This window comes from Tyto alba, unplaced genomic scaffold (assembly GCF_018691265.1).
Source record: "Tyto alba isolate M040663 unplaced genomic scaffold, T.alba_DEE_v4.0 Super-Scaffold_8, whole genome shotgun sequence".
Lineage (NCBI taxonomy): Eukaryota > Metazoa > Chordata > Aves > Strigiformes > Tytonidae > Tyto > Tyto alba.
In genome coordinates this window covers 6,499,456-6,518,371 of record NW_024881329.1, presented here as the reverse complement: position 1 = coordinate 6,518,371, position 18,916 = coordinate 6,499,456, and the positions used below count along the sequence as shown (strand labels likewise).

The 18,916-nt window shown below is 36.9% G+C and overlaps 1 protein-coding gene across 6 annotated transcripts in view; it reads right to left on the bottom strand.

Moving 5' to 3' along the window:
• Window positions 1-18,916, bottom strand: part of SOX6 (SRY-box transcription factor 6) — a 337,003-nt gene that overhangs the window by 62,638 nt on the left and 255,449 nt on the right. For all 6 annotated transcript variants that reach the window (XM_032984902.2, XM_042784521.1, XM_042784522.1 and 3 more), the window contains one exon: window positions 2,961-3,110. In XM_032984902.2, the coding sequence (XP_032840793.1) occupies window positions 2,961-3,110 (150 nt within the window). The remainder of the gene's footprint in view (window positions 1-2,960; window positions 3,111-18,916) is intronic.

Below are 18,916 nucleotides of genomic sequence, written 5' to 3'. Positions count from 1 at the left end.
AATTATGGAAGAAATTCTCTCTGACATGTATCTTGTTTCAGTTTTATAGGATAATAAATCTAAGAAATATCTTAATTTTTGGAAGAAGACTCATTCAGGCAATTAATTTATTTGATCAGGATAGATATTCTCAATATAACCTTCTTCTCATTCTTTGAGCTTGTTCCATTTTATTAATATGTTAAACAAGACAGAGCATTTTGAAAATTGTGAAACAGTGATTTTCTGTAATTAAAGAGCCCAGTAAGATAGATCTCTCATTTAAAATATGCCTAAAGCAGAATTGTGCTGGATATAAGAGAATATTGTCCATATTTTAAAACACTGCACTGATCACTTCAAAGCTGAGAAATATATGTCAGAATACAATACATTAAATTATCTCATCTCTTCCATTCTCCTTACTGTCAAGCGGTGATTTAGCAAAGTACATCTGATCATACACAATGCATTAAACAGGAAAATGTAACAAACAGGTATTTATAATGCCATCGTAGCTCCAGTTTTAACCTGCTTCCATAAAACTGCATGACATTTTTATTCTTCCTGACCTTGCAGTGTGCACAAACGTCCACACCTGTTCAGAGTCCACGTGAAAGCAGAAGAAACACAAAGGTATGAGAGACATAGTCCACTCCTGTCCTTTGTGGCCTTGTTCAGACTCAAGCTGTTTCCTTGCACATATGCAAAGTGGTACAATAAATTTCTGTGAGAGTTCAGAGCCCCTTTCAGACTATGAAGTTTGCCAGACTAGGTACTGTGAGCATGTACACATATGAATCTACGCTACCGTGTTCAATTTCTAAATAATTTTCTGCCTAGTACTGATATGATCATGTGAAAAATCTCTAAACACTGCCAGAACCTGTTTGTTTATACTTCATAGACAGCATTCTCATTTCTGCAAGGCAACTGAAAAGCTGGAAAACATTCTGGTCACTGACATAAAAAAAACTAACCAACTATCATTACTGTTTGAAAGATCTGACTCCTGTAAAAGAATTCCATTAGTTCTATAAATAAGTCATGTAGTTTATACAAATAACTGTTTAAAAACAGAGAAAATACAGAGGATTTAAGAAGTGCATGACCATCAAAACTGTCATGTCTTATAAAGGTAACAATTCACAAAGGCAGCACGTGGGTACTATTTTTATCCTAATAATTGATTTATTCTTTAGCCATTGGTATTTGTCCACATGAAGCAGTTGTAGTATATCTTTAATATTTTCAAAGCAATAGTGTGCTTAATAAAAATAGGAATAAAAAAAAAAGGTTTATTTTTTATTAACATATATTTCAGTCCGTTCAAGTTAAATTATGTAGGGAAACCCCCAAGAATTTGCATGTGGTCAGTTCTGTAATAGGACTCAGCTGGCCACAAAGCTGGAAAGGTATTGGCCTTGGTTCAAGGAGATATGTGCTTGAATTTAACCAGGGAAAATTTTACTCATATAGTAAAGGTTTGGTTTGGTGTAGATCCATTTGGCTCACTCACTTATGAAATTACTTTTTCACATTAAAGTATTCAGTAGTATATTCTCAATACCATAAATCACTGGTGTTAGGTATCACTATACTATGGCAACTTTGCTGAAACAGTTGGGCTTTGCTTTTGGTGGCTTCTGTATTGACCGTAACAAACTCTGCATACGTGGGAAATTTCACTGACTGCTCTCAAGCCTGGCATTGGATTACAAGAGGTAAAATATTAGACTAATACACATCTACAGTTGAGTAAAGTGAACGCTTTTCTAAATAAATGTTAGATCTAGCCATAATGGAATAGTTTTTATTTATTAGTACTCTCAGCCTAGCAAAAAAGTGTCATGGAAATTTATCAGCCCAGGCAGAAATATCTACTCACCCACACTTTACCACGATGATTGATGATAATGAAAAAACAACTGATATTTTACTCTCATGTCAAAAAAAAAAAAAAAAAAAAAAAAAAGAAGAAACCAGAAACCCTCACCTTAAGTAGGTAAAATCTTCCCAGGCTGATCTGAGGCTAAGGACTGTGTGCCTGTAAGTTGTTAGCAGCTAGCAAAAAAACGCATTTTTTCACTCTCTCCACAAAGTCACTATCTGCCTTCGTTAGATCTATTTTAATAGTTCTGCATTCATGGTGCTATCATTCACATGGGTAAAACATCTGAATGTTGGTGTTTTTTACAGTTTGAAGTAAATTGTTTCTGAGCATATTTGGTCTCATGAAATTCAGAACAACCACAGAACACAGCAATAAAAGCCAGCCTGTTCCACCCAAAGGTACTAGCTGCACACAGATTTCAAGGGGTGCACGATGTTCACTTCAAGCTGCTGGCAAATGCCATGTTGTAGCTGCCTGGTTCCAAGCAAGTGAGAATAAGCAGGCACAAGCATTCAGCAGTGGCGCAAAACCAACAAGGAGCAGCCCAGTTGTCAGCAGCTGAGTGAAATCAGCAAAAGTCAAATCAATCTGCAGTGACACAATGTTTTCCCCGGAGTCCTGACTTACATCTTATTTTTGTGTGAGGCTTTTTCCAAAATTGTAGAATAAGTACAACTAGAGATTTGTAAAATAATTAGATCTACAGTCTCTCTCTTGCCCTAACGATATAAGCTAGCACTGTATTTCAAGATACTCAAAAGTTCAATGTGAAACAATTCATGAAATGGACGCCATTTATGCACATTACTAGATTACAAACTGAAATCTTGAAGATATCACATTTTACTGATGTATCTGTTGTGCTGCCTGTGTTAGGAAGAGGGACGCCTGGTATTTTTGGAAGCAAGAAGTGAATGCTTTCTCTTCCCTTCTCTATGCTGATAATACAGCACTAAAACAGAACATTTTATTTGAATATTGAAATACTTTTATGTGATTCTGCTTCCAAATGTAAAACAATTAAATAGACAATTTAATTTCACTGCCCTTTTGAGACAGTGACTTTTTTTTTTTTACTGAAAAATACCTTAACTTGAGTTACCGGGCTGGTCCCTCTTTTCTCATTTTTCATCCCAGTGGGTGAGAGTGCCCCTGTCGTATTTGGTGGCTGTGGAGTAGATGGCATTTTGGCTCCAGGAGAAACTTGCATGCTTGCCAGCTGAGCTGCATACAGTTGCTGGAAGACAAGAAGATATACAATATATTCCTGCAAAATTCCTAAAAAAAAAGAAGCTGTAAATGTACATAATTTTTATTGCTCTGCTGTTTCTTCGCTTAAAGGAATTATAGATTTTCTTCAGCACTTTCTTGTTTGTGGCCTTTTCCATCCTGTTATTATTTTAAAAAACAAAAGAAAACAAAACAAAACACGCCCAGAAAACTCACACACACCAACATTTTTTTTCTTAATTTGACTTTTAGGTGATTTTTTTTTTTTATTTTATTCTTGCTAATGGTGGTCATTGTAATGAGCAGAAGGTTATACTGTGCCTGAATATTAACAACAAAATTGGAAAAATTATAAGACTGTTTATGAAAATGATGTATAAACTCCTGTCAGAAACAACAATGCTTCAGGTCTTTCTGTTCTTACCCAGAAGTTACCCACCAACTCCAGAATCTCTACTGGGAGCTGATGTAAGAAGCATTTGCTACCAGAAGGCAATGCTGAATCTTCTCTAGACAGCAATGGAAGTTAAAATAGGCAACAGGGTATGACTCCATCTCAAAATACAATGATTGTTATAACTTCTATAAATTCTAATAAGGAATGTAGGCCTTAAAAATTTCTGTATATAGTGATGAAAACACAAAAACACCCTCTTGGAACTTTTCAAAAAGTTTAACTGAAGCATAATAAAAGACTTGTATATTAAAATAAACTATTCCTACCAATCTAAAGTGTTTACTGAACAAAACCAAATAGGTTTAATTTCCTTCCAGTGACCAAATTTAAACCCTCACCTTGAATGAGCATCAGCAATAATTCTTCTACCATAAACAGGGAAGATCCTAATCCCTCTTCTACACATAAATCTATATAAACTTTGCCTTATTAGTGAGAAAAAAGCCAGGTGGTTTGTATGTAATTTCCAACATTACTATCATTCAGATGGACAAATAAAAAAAATTACAGTAATCAAAAGCAGACCTTTCAGCACATGTAATTAAATGAAAGCTTAATAAAGAATAATTTGCAAGAGCCAGATGTGCTTATGTCATAATTGTTGCTTTCTTTGGAACAATTTTTCTAATATAACAAGCCTCCACAGAAATGAAAGTTACACAATACTGTAAGCTCAGTGACTCAGTGGCTAGACAAATGTGTGAAGGAAGGGCAGAGTCAGAATTCTGGGTGACAAATGAAAACTCTTGTTTGTTTGCTTGATTCTTGCCATCCCTTCTCAATAACACACAGATGCTACAAAAGGATCAGAGATTAATATATTAAAATCAATGGTGTTTAATATTTTGGCTATGGTACTATTGTTTCCTGTGCCAGAAAACTAGAAAAATTGAAAATCGAAAAAATTCCCAGTTTTTGTGATATCCTGGAGAATGAAAATGAAGCATTGTGTACAACGCTATGTGGGGGTTTTTACCCCCTACTGCTGGGATCTTATCCCTTTCAGTGTATTTTTCAGATGAATCTATGTTTGCCTAATAGGATGCTCTGCTTATATGAGAATAAGGAGCACATTTCACAAACTTCTGACAGGCCACACATTTTCAGCTAAGAATTAATTGGGCACTGTATTATGAAAGAGATGATAGGATAAACTTGAATACAATTTAAAGACAAAACACAAAGGTTATAATGCCTTTCTCAGTGTACTGTACTTTGTTGATAAAAATGTTTTTCCTTTTTTCTTTTTTTTTTTTTTTTTTGAATTAAGAACCTACTTAACATCTACTTCAAGTATCTGGGGGAGATGACATATTCTACTAAAAGTAGACTAATAAAAGTAGACTAGAACTTTAGTACTTTAGTAGTGTGTATTGAACTTTCAAGGGCCGGAAAGGAATTCTATGTAAAACCAAATCCAGGTTTATCAGTTAAGTTCAGAAGAATTTCCTTCTCCCTTCTCAGGTAAGCCATCAGTCCAAAAAATGTGGGGTATGACTGACTCTTTCTACAATATTCAGTCTTTCTTTGAGGATAAAAGTCGATAGCCAACGATGGCAAGCAGCACAGTGTGGTGGGTAGACCCAGGCTTGCTGCCAGCCGCTCTCTGCCTCCCCCTCCTCAACAAGATGGGTGAGGAAATAAGACGGAAAAGCTTATGTGTCAAGACAAAAGACAGGGAGATCACTTACCAGTTACCATTATGGGCAAAAAAGACTCGGCTTGGGGAAACTTAATTTCATTTATTGCCAATTACAATAGAGTCGGATGGTGAGAAACACAGACAAAGCCTAAAATCCTCCATCCCTGCCATTTTCCAGGCTCAGCTTCACGCCTTCACTGCTGACTCCTCTACCTCCTCTCCTCCCGCCTGGTGCCGGCAGGGCTGTCCCTCACTCCCCACCGCCTGTGTGGCATTCTGCCCTTTCCAGAGAAGGTTTTCCCTGCGGTGCCGCCAGCTTGGCTGCTGGGCTCTGCGGCGCCCTGTGGCGCGGCCACTGAGGAACTGGCTGGAACCGGCTGGAACCGGCTGGAACCGGCTGGATCCCGCACGGGGCGGCCCCAGCCGCCTCGCCTCGCAGCGGTCACCCCGCGGCCCCCAGCACCTGGGCACGCACGGCAAGTGGGGCTTGTAGCCCCGCTAGCCATGGCAAGTAGCCAAAGGTGTGTTCGTCATCCCTGAAAGCTGCAGCCCACGGGGTGGCTGTGCCTCAGCCGGGCATCTCAAGATCAATGCGGAGGGTCGGAGGAGGGCTCGTGGGTGAGCTGGCACCGGAGCCCCAGCAGCACTGGCAGCCGAAACATCCACGGCGCTTTCAGGGTCACAGAGACAGCAGCAAGAAAAGCAGGCTGTTAGAGTGGCTGTCTAGGAAACTGTCCGATTTTGGAAATGCGAACATTAAAAGCAGAATAAAATTAGAATTATACACCACTCCTCCCTCCCAGATGAGGGCTGTACTGGCTGTACTGCAGGTAGTGTGAGGAAGAAATGTTTCTAAAGGGAGACAGAGAATAAAAGAAATTTTGTCGTCTATGCACACATATCTCTGCATGTGTGTAATTCATCACTGGGTTATTCCAAGGTCATAGTACTGGCTTTAGCCTGGCATTTCTATAAATTTGTTTTACGCTATAAAAACGAATGTAAAATAAGCAACAGTAATTAGTTTTCTGGTTTTCTTAGACTTTATAAAACAAAGCTGTTCCACAAATGAGTGCAAATCTTGCAAGAACTTACACTAGTGATAGCAACACTGCTGTGTGCACTGGGAGGCTGTATAACTTCTTTTAAATACACCAGTCTGTATGAGGAGCTAGCCAGCCTGGAAAAATGTATGCATACCACCACTGCAGGGAAAAAAATGGGTATTTTTGCAAATACTACTGTTGTGCCTTGAAATGGCAATTTAGGACCACACATTGAGATGGTGAGGTTGTGAAGCTTTTATTTGCAAGATTAAGGACAGAAAAAAACCCAAACACTGAATGAATGTTGATAGCTTTTAATGCTCAAAAGCAAAAGTTTCAATGGATTTTTTCAATTGAAATTCTAATCTACCAACTATTGAGTAGTGACTAAAATATTAACCTGCCTCAAATACTGAAACATAGCTTCTTTTCAGTGTATATCTAGCACATAATGATAAGAGCATCTCATAACCCTTATGGCAACCACAGACTCAGAAGGCTCTTGATCACAAATTAGATATTCAAAACCATCAACTATTCATAATTGTTTTAAGAAGCCTTAAAAACATATAGCCTGGCTTTTATTTTGTTTAAAAAGTAGCTATATTAGATTCTTACAATCCAGTTCCCAGCATCTAACATAAGTAGTGCTAATTTTGAGTTACTGAGCACTCCTGTATAGTTAACAATTTCGAAAACCAGCTCACATAAGATATATAAGCAAGAATGTAGTTTTACAGTTTTCAGAACTAAGTTTCTTTTAATGTTGTGATCTGACACTGAAGAGTGGGATTTTGAAATGCCACAAGTCTCACTTAAGGCAATGGCAAGTGCAGTCTCACATTTAGGCACATATGAACTTGCAGGCTTATGGACTTAAGCACTTACTACTGGAACTCTATTCCACCCCTAATCAACTAAAAATCTAAGGGGAATTTATCAAAGTTGGAGGTCACTATGAGTCTGAATGATGTTCATCTACCTAAAAAAAGCTATGGGTAAGTAGGAAAACACCGTACTCAGCATGTATACAGCACAAGTACATACTGATTTTTTTACCTGTAAACAGCAGAGCTTAGAGCTACCATGCAAGAAGAATTGAATAACTAACAAAAATAATAATCTAGGTGTGGTACTGGTAGTATTTACTGCTTCAGGAATTGCCTATGGTATTTAATGAATTATTTCCATTTCACTCTTTTTATAGAAAGTATCATCCATGATCTAAAATTTGTCAAAAAAAAAAAAAAAACTAATAAAAAAAAAAATAAAAGAACTAATAATAGAGCATCTCAACTGATCCAAATGTTAAAACCTTTCTTAACACCATCTAAGCATCACAATGCATCTGCAAGGTATTTTTGTGATACAGAAGGATAACTGCCTTTGCTGCCAGTGTTCATTCATGCCTTAGGCTTACACATCCCTCTCAGAGGCTTCCACATTTTTTCAATAGGTTTTTAAGTAGTTTTTTCAACTAGCTTTCAATAATCAAAACTCTTTCATTAGCTCAGGTCCCTTTCCCATATGACTTTCTGATTGCACGTAGGCCTGTGGTACTCTTACACACGTGCTCTGTTGAATGACGCTGAGCACAGCAAATGAGCAGAGAGCAAAGCTTTCTATGGATCAGATGCTTCACTTTTTTTACAGCAGGAATACTGATATTTACCTCTTAGGTGAAGCATCTGTGTCTAAACGAATGAATAAAGGTGAAGAATTTTGAGAATCAAATGTTACAGAAGTAACACATGGTGAGGAAAATAGAATGGGCCTTAAATCAACACAGTTAAGGGAGATTTGCACTGACAACAACTTGTTAACTTTGTGACAGGCTGTTTTACCACCTAACACAGAATTATGATAATCATAACCTTCTTACCAGTGGCTTGTTGACGACAGGCCTTATGGAAAAAGTTTGTTTAGAGAAGATATTTCAATAAAGAGAAAGTGATCAACTGCTGCATAGGAGGGAGGCAGTTTCTTTAGATATACGAGCCCAGGGAGGAAACGGAGAGAGCAGTTGCACTTGTATATACATGAACAAAAGGGCAAGGGCTAGACATTTCAACTGACTGCTTTGGTGAGGGAGAATTTGCCCACAGCAGTGGGGATATAATTCAGCTGCTATACTTTGCAGCAGAATTCTGAAGAAGCTATAGTGAAGCCATATGTGAAATACAGAAATGAGAAAGAGCAGTTGCAACAGTCAGGATAGCAGATAATCAAAGTGCAAGTGATGAGGGCTGGCCTAGCACAATGAATTGCAATGGGTGTACTTGGAAGATGCCCCAAAAAGAAATTCAGTAGAAGGTGGCTTGATTCATGAAGAAAGAAGGGATCTGTTCTAGAAATATTAACCATTCTGTTGTGTTTTACAAAAAAATTATGACCAAAAGACTTTCTCCTTTTTCTGTATTTGTACATTATTTATCCAAAGGTGCTAGATTTATTTTTTTTCCTCAGAAGCAAATGCTAAATTTTATGGAACTTAATTAATTCTAAACTTTTCCATTACTAAAAATGCAAGTCCTATGTTACATCTTCAACAAATACATTTGCTACACTACATGAAACTGAACAATAAAACTACTGAGAATCAAGTGAGAATCCTTATTTGTCAGCATTTTAAATGAATTGTGCAAAGCTGAAATATCTTATTTATAGAGATGAAAGTTCAGCTATTTAGACAATGAGTAATTTGGTTTCTAAAGATGAAATACTCTAAGGAGTGACTGCAAGTGCTGTTGAAATCCTGGGCTACAAGAGGTAATGCAGTTATTTTTTTCCACAGTATATTTAGTACATAGTGTCACAAAGCTATAATTCCAGAATTTTCCTTCCAAGTATATAGCATGCAATAATAATACTTAGAGCTGTCTGATCACAAAGGGTTTTTACAAGCTCAGCAAAACCAGCAACATCTTTACTATTTCCAGTACACATTTCTGAAAAGAAGCTACCCAAAACAAAAAATCCCACCTTCAGTGGGACTGCTTATTTTTTATTTTTGGTGTAGAGGTGCTTAAAATAAGCTTGATGGCAAATAGATTTATGGAAACAGCCTCTGTTTGAAAAAGTTTTTCTTCTGTTTGGAGGAAGAATGGATTAGTGCTCAAACCCATGTTTTGGGTGTCATTGATAATAGTTATGGAAATAAAGGTTAAGTGCTGATCTGGGCCTGATGTCACTGCTATAGCCTTCAGCACTTAAGGCAAGGCAACCTTTTCAAAAAGTACCGCAGAGGCATAAGTGTCTTACACAAAAATACACTCCCATCTTAGTCTAAGTGCAAGAACTGTTTCTAAAGTAATTAAACTTATTCCTTCTTTTTTTTTTTTGTATATAAATGTATTTTTTTTTATTTGGTGTACCTTTTGCACCAAACACTCCAGTGACTAACACTGCAGCTGAAACCTCTACTATAGCACCAAATTAAGAAATGGGGTTATTGGCTTATGTACATGCATTTTTTTAAAAAAGCACATGGTTGTTTTTCTCTTTGTTTTAGGATTATTCTTATGCAGATCCTAAGAGTGAGAGGTAGGTTAACAGAAAATGACATCCAGAAACACAAGACAGCCTAAGTAACTCATCAGCAGCTTAACCATGTGACAAACCCAGGGGCAACTCAAAGGCAGCTACTGCCTGTGGAGTCTGCCAAGAAGCCAGATGCCATCACCAGAAAAACACCTTCCACAGCTCAGCATCTGTGTCCTAGCAGTGCTCTCCACACAAAAGGAAAAGGAGGATGAAGAGAAAAAGAAGAAAAGGTGTGTGTAAAATTGTTAAAGGAAGTGCACATACACATGAAAACAACCCTTATTTGAATTTAAAAATCTAAAGCTTGGAAAAATCAAAGATTTTGTTGATGAAAACAAGATCCCTTCAAATTAATGGATAAAATATTTTATGCTAAAAGTATGCTTTCTTTTGTTTTACAATATATTTGTGCAGGTGCTACCTGTTAAAACAGTATTTTATAAATTTGTTTTGATTAAATTTGGATGTCTCAGTAGCATTTTTTCAGTTTGTTGTAATAAAAACGTTAACAAATTAAAATAAGGTAAGTTTTATACATCTGCTAGTACTGTGGGCCAGACCCAACTCTCATTTTCACATGTGCCACCACACAGATAATAATAGCTTACTATTTAAGAACCAGCAACTATGCAACATCAACTTAACTCACAGGTTAATGCTAACTACTTGGCTTTACATGGGTATATCTGAAATGGCATCGATCAAGTACAGCTGCATGAAGTTAGAGTAACAATCAGGGAAAAAGTGTTTAATTTAGAGATATGATAAATAATAAGTAACAATATGCTGCAAATACTTATTTTTCTCTTCAGAATTCAAGTGTTATAATATATGTACATGGTTTCCTTTTAACATCATCGTTCCTTTCTTTCCCCTGTTTGTACATGCCTAACCTATCCATAGTGGACAAAACATTCTGATTTTAGCCACCCATATATCACCCTATCACAGAGTCTGCTTATTGTTACAGAGTGTGAATAGTCTCTACTTCTTATAATAATGAATCAAATACCTTTGCAAAAAGGCATTAAGGTGTAACACAAACAGGCAGCTAATGAATTACCATGACTAATGTCATAAAGATTGTTGCAGTGATTATTTATGCACTTGCCAGCTAATATGCTCTCAGATTTTTTAAAGACCATTGCGTGTAAACTAACTGTATTTGTGAAAATACAAATAAGACATTTGTGGTCACAGGTGGAGTTAGAAGACTTCAGTTTTCCCTATATATTTAGGTGTGCATCTACTGAAAAAAAATTCTTTCTCAGCTTCAAGAACGATTTTACCAGTTATTCATATTCATTCATTTCAGGTTTTTTGAACTGCTAACACCAGTAATTTCAGTGTTTCTAACTTGCTATTCTATATGTTGTCAAGGGAAATTTTTATGCGGCCCTAAATTCCACTCAACTCCCATCTCCTCAGGAGATACACATGCCTGTTTTGCTTTTCTCTCAAGTTGCAAAGTAACAGATACCTAATTTCACCACTGAGTGTCTGACAGTTCCAACTCCTTTTACTGACCACAAATCCATTCTACTGGTTCAGAAAAATAAAAATCACTCTCATCGCTTCTATTGCCCTGCTGTGGATAATGGCCAGCCCATACCAAAAATAAAAGAATCTCTACACATTTTAGATACTGCAGCTTGTATTGTTATACTACTGCAGAGTCAAGATCCCCTTATGCAAAATAACAGCTTTATTTTGTTAAAAGGCCCTAACTTTAAGTGGACCATGGAATATTTATGGCTCTCAGTAGTCCTTTGAAAGAGTTATCTTATGTTTTTATGCCGATCATGGGTCAGAGGTTCAAATCAGCACTTCTTTCTGTCACTCCTTATATGTTTTACTATAATTTACAGCTCAGCAAGAGGACTCATAAAACAAAAGTGTCTATTTTACTTCAGCAACTAATTCTAGCTAATCAAAGCTTTCCAGCAAAACAACCCAGCATGAAACTCTGCATGGAAAATATGCAGAGAACAAAGCGTTTTGTCAAATAACACATCTCATGATGTAAACACATATGTCTCTTATAGGAAATTTTATCGCTTCCACATTATCGGCACACAAAAGGAGCATTCTTGTCGCAGACCTGGTGCGACTGTGGGGCCATCGTCATTGGAAACAAGAGCCTGATTAGGTTCCCACACAGATATGAATAGATTTTCTTTTTTTAGTGTAATGCTGCCTTTCTTATTTCTTAAACAGACTAGTAATTGTGGCTGTAAAAACAGTGGATTGTGTTTGGACGACATTTGTTTCTTCATATTCTTTTTAGCTACCCAATGACACCAATTATCCCATATGGTTGTCCTCTTCTGGAAAGTCTGAGTTAATCCACAGCTGTAAGATGAAGACGCACCCAGCAGGCTCTAAATCTGGTGGGTCTCTTGTCTGCTAATAAAGTCCACAGTCTGCTGGACAGATGTTAAGCGGATCTGTTAAATAAGACAGTGACAAAGACCCGGACTTCTGCTGGGGAAAAAATTAGCAAAACCATATCTATTCTTCACAGAGTTAGTTTCTTACCTCGTCTTTTGGAGAAGCAAATTTTCATTACTTAATAGAGTTCCACAGCACATATAATAGGTCCTGCTCAAAATATGAATGTACTAAATGATCACATTGGCATGTGTTCTGAAGAAATGCTAGATCTTTTTGTCACTGACTTATTCTTGTATCCTGTAGTTCCTGCACTATTATTTTAAGTTTGGTATTATTCATCGTAGTATGGGCTTGTATTGGGAGAGCCTGAATAACTATTGTCAGGTATACAATATCTCCTTAAATATTTAATGTAATGGGAAATGTAAACTGAAGATGAAATTACCATTTGACTAATTTTTCTTTAAAAGTTATTAACAATGCTTACTCTTAAATAAAGGGATTACAGGTAATATGTTCTGGCTCCAAGGCTCATGCTGATGTTCTGGGGCAAAACAAAAAAAAAACAAAAAATAAACAAGCTAAAAAAGTGGAATGAGAAGATACCTGCAGCAAGATCCACATTTAGAGACTTACTCACTCGCTCTCTTTTCCCTATCCCCACCTGTTTATCATCATGTCCTGACAGCACAGACAACCAATCCCAAAATCTCTTTCAGTTACCATCATGTAAATTTGCAGAAATGCTACTGAGCTAAAATATATGCACCAGTGAAATAAAGAACTAACTTGTCTGCGGGCACATGTGCATTAAGGTGCTTTTAAGATCATTTCTGATTCATTTGCGAACTGTATTTCTCATTCTTTTGACCTCATCCTGCTTTGATGTAACAAAGTAGAAATGGCCATCAAAACAGCTCACTCTGCTGCCTAAATGCAGGAAACTCTCATTTAGGCATTGTTTCTGAGATCATGCCCCTCAGAAATCAAATGGTTTTGATTTCACTGAGTTACAACAATTAAATATAATCTCTCAGTAACTGCTTGTTCGCAACCTGTTTACTGTAAAGCTGTGGGCAAAGCCAACAAAGAATGCTTGGAGCTCAGATAAATTATCAATCACTTCAAGTAACTAAGACAATGTATATAATTTGGCACCTGGTAGTTGCCTCTGTAATATTGTATTTGTTTCCCCTTAGGAAATAAAACCGTTGGTTTATTAGTTCTACAGTACCTTGACAAGTTTCCAAGATATAATGTCACCCCATCACCCTACAAGGCTGCTGAGAAATTTTAATGAAACAGCATCAAAATTGTAAAAGAAAAACTTACTCTTTGCAAAAAACGTATCCTAAAATTTTTATACAATTAAAGTTCAGATAGTACATTAGGTATCTTATATCACCATAGAATATACGTAATGTTGGCTCTATTGAAACAAAATAACTACTCAGCTCACAAGTGTCAGTCTGTGATATTTAAATGAAACTTCCTATTTCTTCCAATGTGACTGAGTCAAAAACCTAACCCTGTAAAGTGTAGGTATTGGTCCTAAGTCCCCCAGAGAGAACTATATTTCTGCCATGTCAGAAAAGAACAAAGGGTAGGACGAAAACTGACCAGGGGGAATAAAGTAACAGCTACGGGAAAAAAAAAAAAAAAAAAAAAAAAAAAAAAAGAAAAGAAAAGAAAAAAAAAGAAATACTTCTGTAGTGAATATGGAGGTCTTGCTTTCTGAAGAGCAATTCCCTTGTGAAGCCACTGACTGGAGGGAGAGGCAAAAATCCTCACTGACTTGGCGGTTGTGTCTCACCTCATTTCACTCTTTTTTTTTTTTTTTTTTTTCCTTATCCTTTCCAAACAGACTGAGTGTTGGTCTGCTGAGAATATGATGCTAAGCCACTTTTCCTGTAGAGTTTTTAAACTGGGCCTCTGAGAAAGGGTTTGATACAATTCAATGACTGAAGTAATACCTTTGTCCATCTGAGCATTAAATGGCCCATTGAAATACAGCTTAGTTAGAAAGAATTTCAGTAAATGGTGCTTTCTAATTTTTTTTTTATTATTATTATTCCTCTCCCAACAGATTACAGCCTGGATCTGAAAATGCAGTTCAATCACTTCTGGTTGCCTCTCAGGTCAGGCCTTTAGCCAGTGTTAATTAAATATAACCCCTTTAGAATACTGGAGGTTAAATGAGAGCAACAAACTGGTCATCTTCAAAATATTACCTCATGCTCTCCAAAAAGCTGTAATATGTTTGGGAGGGCCCTCATTTAAACACGTTGGTCTTAAGAATGAAAATTTACTGGGGGGGGAGGGAGGGGGCGGGGGCAGAATCCATGCTAAATGCTATTTTGTCCGACAGCTAGTAATCACAAAACATTAAACACCTATTTCCATGCAATATACCATGTCTATTGTGTTTAACTAACACACATCATAAAGGAAAGTGCTGCAGCAGACAATTTAGGCTGTAGCAGCACATACAGCACAATTTTCAACTTGATAAAGTGAAACTATAAAGAATCAATGCATAAGTCAGACAGCTTCCATACCTAATATTCTTCCCTGCAGCTATTAGAAGTTCACATTTTTGTCTCTAGTAGGCATGAACATTAGTATACCTTCAATTTCATGTCTTCAGTCACATTTTGTTGTCTGTTCCATACAATTTGACCAGACCATGAAATTGGAAGGTAGCTGAAATCATCTTTTTTCATCGTAATGATTTTAAATGAGAAAGGGAGGATTTTCCGTAAGCTATTTGTTTACTTCTTTGAAAAAAGTTTCCTAAAGTATTAATAACAATTTTATTATTAAATTAGTTGAAAGAAAGCTTTTTAATACATGGCAATTAGTCTTGTCTTTCTGAACATGACTTTACTGTAAATACTCCTCCTTGACTATCCCTTTGTCCCAAGATTCCTTAGAAGAACGCAACCAAGCGATAATTCAGCATTATTGCTGCTTCAGTGCACTAATCGCTTAAAGAGCAGCAAGGACCCTATGTTCACTGCCACAAGGCTCCTACAGCCTCCTGGCCTAAGGCAGGCTTCCCAGCCCAGCAGCATCCAGATGTCAAGAGGAATATCCAGGTCCTGATGCAGCATGCCGCTCCATTCCAGTATGGCCGAAACATCTGTTTCATCTGCTGGCATACAACCTGCTGAATACACGGAGGCTGCCGCACAAAGTAGGGAATTGAATGAGGGTGGGAGTGGAATACTGCAGTTGCACAGCTCAGTGTACATGTCACTAAAAAAATCTCTGTGCAGACACAAAAATTAACACAAAATGCTTGGAACCCCAAAACCGGAGTTTGACCATTTGCTGTCTCAAATGCAGCTCTCCAGACAAACAGCAGGAAGGACAATATGATAATTTAAAAAACAAACAGACCCCTTCGACACAATATAAGCTTAGCATTTTTTCTCCTAATGGAGGAAGAGGCCATAACACCTTAGCTTCTCATCTTACTAATTTTACCCTGGTTTAATTCTTCACAGTGTAAGAAAAGGACAAAAGAAGAAAAAGCACAAATTGCTGGTTGTGGTTGTTACAACTGCTCTTTATACAAAATACTTAAAAAATTGGGTGAACTTAGGCATCTATTACATATTTATAATTTCCTATAGATAGTAACTCAGGTGTTCTAAAACAATAAGCATCTTTTGTCTAAAAGATAGGGATATGTAAGCATTGACATTTTATTTTCAGGCTTGACAAAAACAGCAAGCATTTTAGTTGATCTAGATTAAGTTCTGACAAGAAATAAAGGAATGGTAACTGTTCTCATCTCTTCCACTTTGTGTATCTATGCTCTTGTATTTTTACTAGCAACAATAATGGAATAGTTGCATGCTGCCATGCAAATTCTTTGGGTGGTTTATGACAGTAAGATCAAAGCCAAAACTGAGAGTGCATAATTTTTCACTGTATTTTTTCTCAAGAGGAGGACTTAGTGAGAGGTAGCTTAACCAGGAGTCTTCCTCTGCAATTGCAGAGCAGGAGCACTCTCACAGCCCAATCTCCTGGCTTAGCCTTTTCTCTGGCCAGCCCGGGGACACGGCTCACCTTTGCGTGCCAGGAATCAGGAGCACAGAAGGCAGGAGGGACTAAATACTTCTGTGTCCCACCTCCACCTGGGGTGAGCTCCCACAAGCTAGACAGTGTCCCTCAGACCTTCCACAAACACACCCTCTGTGAGCCTGGACAAGTCACCATTTCCTTTGTGCTGCTCACAAAATGGATGCACTGATATTGCATTACTACAGTGTCTGAACTAGGTATACCTCAATACAATCAAAGTATTCCTATCAAAGATAAAATGTGAGCATTAATAAAATCTGATATTTTAATAAAATCATTTAAATATCGAGAAAAAAAAACCAAAATTCCGTAATATGTAAAAACTTCATCAAATGTCTATAGTCATTTTCCCTGCTGGAGGAGAGCAGAAATGACAATAAAATCTTTCTCTTAAGCACAAAGATCTGCATTCCTTTATTTAATGCTGTCAGATTACTGATATGCTACTTTTTGATCACAATTCTCCTGTTATTTACCATGCACAGGAAAGAACACAACTGACTTATCTTTGTGATTCTCCCAGATTGTATGTTGTACTACACAGCTTGCAAATTGGCAAAAAATCTTTAACATTTTTTACAAAATAACTGTGACACACTCTGCTTAAAACTATTATGTATTTGATTTAAAAGTAAACAGATAAATAAAATGTAAGTTCATTTAAGCCTAAATACCTTTGGTAGAAAGCCAGTCACAGCAAAGGACAGCAGCATTTGCTTGGAAAAGGAACTTCAAGTTTCCAGCGGATGATATTATTCCACAAATAATGTGAAATGTTGAAGATAAATCTTCATGTGATTTTCCTATGTTTGCTCCTATCAGAATTTACTTCTGGTATTTTTATAGCATAAATTCTACCACATCAAAATTGTGGATAGAGCTAAAGTTAACAGAGTAACAAGCTCACCTAGGAGAAAGCAAGCAAGGACAAGGAAGCATGGCTCCAAAGATACCTGCAAACAAAGGCTCTAGTATTTTGACCTCATTCTCATGTATCCAAGCAAAGCAAATAAGCAGCACTTATTTAAAATAAAAGTCTAACCAGATCTATCGGGGAAAATATAAAAATATAACCAGATGGTTGCATCGGAGTAGAGTTTTTTCATTCCCTTTACGCTATCATAATACTACCTTCTCTGGTGACACTGTAAATCAAATTATTCACAGAAAGAATTTAGAATGATTTCTGATATTCTTTTAGAAGATCTTCCAAAAATCAGGTTTTTATTCCTTACTGCTAATATAACGTATGTTTAACAATAAATGTGAGAAGTCTATATGAAGAGCTGTTACCTCAAAAATTCAGACAGTTTCACATACTTTATGTGTAAAAATATGTTCTGGACAAAAGCTAGTGTAAAAAAAAAGGGCTGCTTAAAGAGGACTCGTGATAAGGGAAATAAAATTATATCATTGAAAAGCAATTAATTATAGTAAGTTTACTGAACAGATGATAGCTATCAAAGCTTATCAAATTTTGCATTTCAGAATTTCATATATTTCTTTAAAAAATGTTAACACATAGATGGGCTTTGTGAGAGAAGTCAGGAGTTTCATTCAGGCTCATGTCAGCAGGATTACAAGCAATTATGAGTAACTGCTTGTTGAGCTGTGTGAAATGAGTAGGTGAATGAGTTTCCTAGTAAGCACATGTCCATGTCACTGGTACGATTGCCAGTAATGTAGACAATCTTAGTTGAAGGGGTCTAAAAACATAATTATTCTTCTAATCCTACAGGGGATGAAATCAATTCAGAACAGAAGATGGTTGTGCAATTGCTGCTTCTAGTGTAGAACTTCTAGGTTTGTCAACCTGGCAGCAGACAGCAAAACAGAGGCATAAGTGAAAGAAATAGAAATCAGGACATGGGAAAAATAAATTGCAATAAAACTTCTCTACACATATTTCTTAAGATCTGGCATAGGTTGGTGAGTTCATTTACTGTCTGACCACCCAGATGGAGAAATTGTCAAATATAATGATTGTGTATTTCCCTGTGTAGAACTGTACAGACACAGAACAAGAAAACTGAATGCTCATGTACTACTGCTAGTCATACTGAGAGGCAAAAGCACTACAGTTAAAATTCTACAGGCTCCCATGACAGAATAATGAGACACCATCCCAGTAATAAGCGGATGCAAGTCAGGAAAAAGGAAGGGTGCCATTTAAACTACCTCTCTCAGTTCCCAGGTCTGAATCCCCACCTTGTGAGAAGGGGCCAAGGCAGGTCTACATTTAAGAGCTGGATTTTTGAAAGTGCTGCTTGCGGTTTGAAGCAGTAATGTTTTCTTACTTTTATAACGGACACAGACAGTTCATGTGGTAGCTAACAGCCATTCTATTATTTTCACGAGCAAAAATGGACCAAAGACAGGGATATAATAAATATATACCAGCTCTACTGATCAGGAGAAGCTTTATCAGTCAGCTGGGGCACATCTGGGAAAAAAGTCACTCAGGTGCATCTCTAGCATCCCATTCAATTAACATACCATTAAAAATGGTTTGTCCCTGTTCAGCCTGCTGCGTTACCTGATAAGTCAACATATTTAAAATGTATATTTAAATGCAGAAAACAGTGAAATGTTTTCTTTGTGAAGCAGAGAACAAGCCCAGTTTATAGGTATTTTAAAGC